The sequence below is a fragment of the Astatotilapia calliptera genome, chromosome 19 (genome assembly GCF_900246225.1).
Source record: "Astatotilapia calliptera chromosome 19, fAstCal1.2, whole genome shotgun sequence".
In the NCBI taxonomy this organism is placed as follows: domain Eukaryota; kingdom Metazoa; phylum Chordata; class Actinopteri; order Cichliformes; family Cichlidae; genus Astatotilapia; species Astatotilapia calliptera.
Window position 1 is genome coordinate 4,138,840 of NC_039320.1, and position 4,880 is coordinate 4,143,719.

The window sequence follows — 4,880 nt, forward strand, 5'->3', positions numbered from 1 at the left end:
GAATTTGACGCCTCAATTACGCAGGGCTGTTATTCAGTTTCAAGAACCACACCGTTGCTGCTAAAATAAACACTTTGGGAATAGAGTGCATTCGTTTTATACAGGAAACGCATCACAAACTGTTAACACACAGATGCAGTGCTTGATTTACAACTGCAAACACGTATCTTAGCGTGGAATTCAGAATACAGGATACAAAAACAGAAAGCAACACAACATTCCCTTTCTCTGTAGCTTAAAGAAGGTTTCCAATTATCAAGTGCTTAAAGCATCTGTCGACCAGCCTGAACTTAAAGGACACAAAAATAAGATGATTTGGTAACATCAAGGCTTTCCCAGCGGTAATGATTACATTTGGACTTAAGATCCATGCAAGAATTTGTACTCTAGCAAATCTCTTGAGTCCCAGCCCCCCCGGCCCTCTTCAAAAGGCTGCTCATTCAAAGGGTTAGGATGTTTGACAATCCCAGCTTGTATTACTCCAGCAATTAATTGGATACCTTGTCGGGATGTTCGCCTCTCATCTGCTACTTAGAAAGACAAAGGGCTGGCGGGGGGCTGTTGACACCTCCGTGCGCCTCTGGACTATAAATTGAGACACTCCGCAGAGGAGCAGCATTCACCTTCCTGCTGGACTTGGAGAAGCAACTTTTTTTTCAGCAGAGACCTTCATAAACTAATTTTAAACAACCGTCAGCATGCAGGTACCGATCGGAGCTTATGGATACTCCGTGCGTAATTGCGCACCTGCGTCGCTGCACCTGCACTACCAGGGAGGGCAGTGCGAGTCGAAACCACCCAGTGGGAAATCTTTTACTATTGAGGCTTTGCTCGCCAAACCCGAGGACACAACCAGCGGCCGCACGAGTCCTGCTAAGTGCGGAGTAAAATACGAGCCAGCAGCACCATCTCTGCCTTTTACCGGACACGTAGGCTTACCGATAGGACCAGCTCCGTGGGTCTACTCCTCACCCAACGTGTTACACTCAGCGATCCACACGCAACCTGGATATTCCGTCTACTGTTACTCACCTTTCACCTACCAGCCATCGTGTCGAGGCGCACTTTACGCTCAAGGTAAAAACAAACAAACAAACAAAAACAAAAACATCCGAAAAGTAGTTTGTCTGTAGAAACGGAGACCTTTACGCGGCAGTGTGTGTGATTATATGTTTCATCTGTTCTGCAGCTGCAATGCCCAAAATCAACGTGGGGCTACATTCGCTCAAAACGAAAGGTGGGAAGTCAAAGAGGATGCGCACCAGCTTCACCAGCGAGCAGCTATCCCGCCTGGAGAAAGAGTTCGCCCGGCAGCAGTACATGGTCGGATCGGAGAGATTCCTCCTAGCGTCTTCTCTGCAGCTCACCGAAGCTCAGGTAATAAAATCTTACCGGAAAACACATAGTTTAGGTATTCTTTCAGACATCTCAACAACTTAGTCGTCTTAAGGTAAAAGTACGATTTCTAAGTGTCTTCTTTCTTTTTTTTTACCCCATAGGTCAAAGTCTGGTTTCAGAACAGACGCATCAAGTGGCGCAAACAGAGTCTGGAACAGCAGCAGGCCAAACTGGCCAAACTGGGCCTGGCTGCTCCACCGAAAAGCCCCGGATCTCAAGGGAACGGAGATGAGGGCGATGAGGATGAAGAGTTCTCCGATTCGGATGTGGATATTGACGTATCTGACGACTCCAATGAGCACTGCTGAACCAACCACCGGACCTTTGACTACAATAAAAAAGAGGACTTTTTTATATATATATATGTACATATATATATCTGAGAAAAGAGGCTAATAGTCTCCAACTAAAAATATTTAATAGATTTATAGTTTTTTATTTAATTGTCTACATTTATTGCCCTTTTGATGAGTTTGTTTTTGTATATCTGAAATATTAAGAAAATATATTTTATGAAATGAATGCAAAACCTGTCCTGTTCATTCCTTTATATCCAATTAGAGAGATTTTTAGAAGTTTAAGGCAACAGCAGCAAACTCAGCAGCTTAAAGTTTGTTTGGGAAGCAGAGACATGTTACATCATGTTCTTCAAATCTGAATTTTTAATAGTTTGAGTGAATTTGCTGGATGTTTGCTGGGGTTCATTATTCATCGTCAGTGAAATGTGATCACACAGTTATGAAGAAGCAAATGAATTCATGTTTGAGGGGTTAAAAAAATACATGGCACATTAACTTCAAATCTGGTTCACTTGGTGTTTTAGAGAAAGACTTGAAATCCTGTTTTCAGAGGCATCATTTAGATATTTCAGAGTTTTATTTAACAAATAAATGAACTTTCATCTTTGCTACATGGAGCAATGTTCATCTTTAATGTGTCCTAAGCAGGTCATTCTTGTGTCTTTCTGGACTTTGCTCATTTCCCTCTCATCTCACTCTGCCAAGTCTGAGGATGATGGGAGATATTTCCTTCCAGGTTCGATCCAATGTAAAGTCTAGGTTCCCCTCTGGTTTAAGCTAAGCAAATAAATAACCAGCTCAGGGATTAGCTGGGATATCTGTAACCCAGGGTGGTAGGGGTCACTGTGTCTCGGAGCAAGAGAGCTGGGTCTCACTGTTTAATCTGTTTAAATGGTCAATACGACCGTTCTCACTGTTTCTCAGTGGACTGGGCTTCCACATGCCCACCCACCGCCAGCAGGTGTCCTGTCTCTGCTCTATTGAAACGAAAGGGACTCATGCTGTCTGCCTGGCAGACACGAGGGATAAAACAGAAGAGAAGACGGCACGTAGAAAGGATATGTGTCCATCAGAGCAGGTAATTGGGGTGGTCAACTGAAACTCGGTCACATTAAACAAAGAAGGCTGATGGGAACACACAGCGTCTACCTCTATAATCTTAAAAACATATGATGACACATTTCATGTTAACAAATGCATCGTCACAGGGACAACAGAAGGTACAAGTCAGGGATGTCAAATAGATTTTAGTTCTAGGTCACATACAGCTACTTTGATCTTCAATGGGTTGGCCAAGTGAAATTACAAGGTAAATGAGTAAAATGAAAGAAAAAGTCTTGGTAGTTCATTGCCCAGACTGTCCTGTAATTCTAAAATAGAATGTTTTTATTATTTCTCTGAAAAATGTCCGGGGAGGTTTTCTTTTCTTTTTTCCCCTTTTTTATGTGACCTGGAATGTTTCTGTCATTTAATTGTTTATCTTTTATTGAATTACTTTGGTATAGTGTGAATACCAGTGGGAAGGTTGTCTTTACCAACGGGAAAAGCTGGAAAACCTATAAAAATACAGCTAAAAAAAAGTTCCTAGCTAAAGCTATGCACTCCTTCACAAGCATGGAGTCTTCGCTGGGCCAAGTTGGGCCCCCAGGCCTTATGTTTGATACCCCTGATGTAACTAATTATATGAAGGGTTAGGCTTCTTTGCTTCTATGGTAACAAATTTGGTTGCTGAAAGTGATGATTTAAATTTATAATTTAGTTTCTATGCTCACGTTATTTTACCCGAGGCAAAGAACAATTACACAAACATGACATTTGGAAGAAAAAAGCACACACAAGTCACACAATCATATTCAATCAACAGAACAACTCCAGATGCAGATACACTTGTTTCTGCGTGCAAAATGTATTTTAGAATAAAGGTTTCCTTTCCCATGCAATATACTATATGTTTCTGACCAACAGGCCACTCAAGCTGACTAATTCACTACAAAAAGTTCAACAAAATCAAGTCAGATATTTCTTTTTCTGCCGATCAATTTAACTGTCAATTTAAATATCAGAGTGCAAGGAGACAAGGAGAAGACAGCTGGTCACCGTATCAAAGAGAAGAGTTTAATAAACGCTAACAGAGCTGATCTCTTTCACTGTCTCTTGTCCGCCACCCCCTGCCTGCTCTCTCTTGGTGCCCCCGTTTGGCCTGATTATGGCTTAAGCACCGCTGAAGGAGCAGAATTTGTGTAAAACCACAGAGAGCCGTTTCTGATGTGATCAGCCGGGAATCAGAGCCCCCTTCTCCTCTTCTCTGTCCACAGCTCCACGTAATCCCATTGAGGAACAGAAAGAAGCAGCTAGAGGCCTGGGAAAACTGAGAGAGTCCAGGGGAGGGGCGGTGGGGGTCACCGGGCTCATCGTCTCAATTAGCACAGGGCACCTTAACGGCTGGATGCTTGCCAGCGCTGACTGTGCTTCTTAAGACTCTCTGCAGGGTCCGAATTGAAGGCTTTTCTGAAAGGAAACTGTAACATCTTCACTTGTCTCTTGACCGGTCGCTCTCATCTGCTCTCGTGAGCTTTGCATTTCAGCACATTACACAATTTGTCTTGGCGACACAAACACAGTGGGCAATTTTGGTCTATCCACACGGGTCTCTTCAATGTGCCTTTGTTGGGCTGTGTTAATCTGAAACAACTCATCAGCAACTGTTTTGATAACTCGCTCAAGAGAAAAGACCACTCTTTGCTGGGTTTAGTGTTTAGAGCGTGCACATTTCAAGCTATTAACTTTGCTCAAAGCTCAAAATGTTGGGAGAATCAATATTAGGGTTTCAGTGAATAATTAATTGCAACTAAATCCTAATTTGAAGAATGAATTAGTCAATTTGGGTCTGATCTGAGTTTCTTGATGTTGAAGCTGATGTCTCGAAGTCGCTTTCTTGGCCTCAAGAACAGATCAAAGGCCAAAGCATTATTATAATTATTATAATAATTATTATTAGTATTATTATTAGTAGTAGTAGTATATTGAACTGACTTTTTTTGAGGATTATTAGTGGCAATGATGATCCTTATTTGCACCAGTGAGGCCTGTTTTATACTAGCTGTTTTATATTGTCTGGTGTACCTAATTAATTGGCTACTGAGTTTCTCCCCACCAAAAAATTTAAATACAGTTCGTCACATG

The 4,880-nt window shown here is 42.0% G+C and overlaps 1 protein-coding gene across 1 annotated transcript; it reads left to right on the top strand.

The window, feature by feature from the left end:
- Positions 1-592: 592 nt before the first annotated feature.
- noto (notochord homeobox) lies at positions 593-1,783 on the top strand. Its single transcript, XM_026152787.1, has 3 exons — positions 593-1,077; positions 1,190-1,377; positions 1,500-1,783. Exons 1-3 carry the CDS (start codon positions 699-701, stop codon positions 1,704-1,706), a joined length of 774 nt encoding a protein of 257 aa, XP_026008572.1. The 5' UTR covers positions 593-698; the 3' UTR covers positions 1,707-1,783.
- Positions 1,784-4,880: the final 3,097 nt, after the last annotated feature.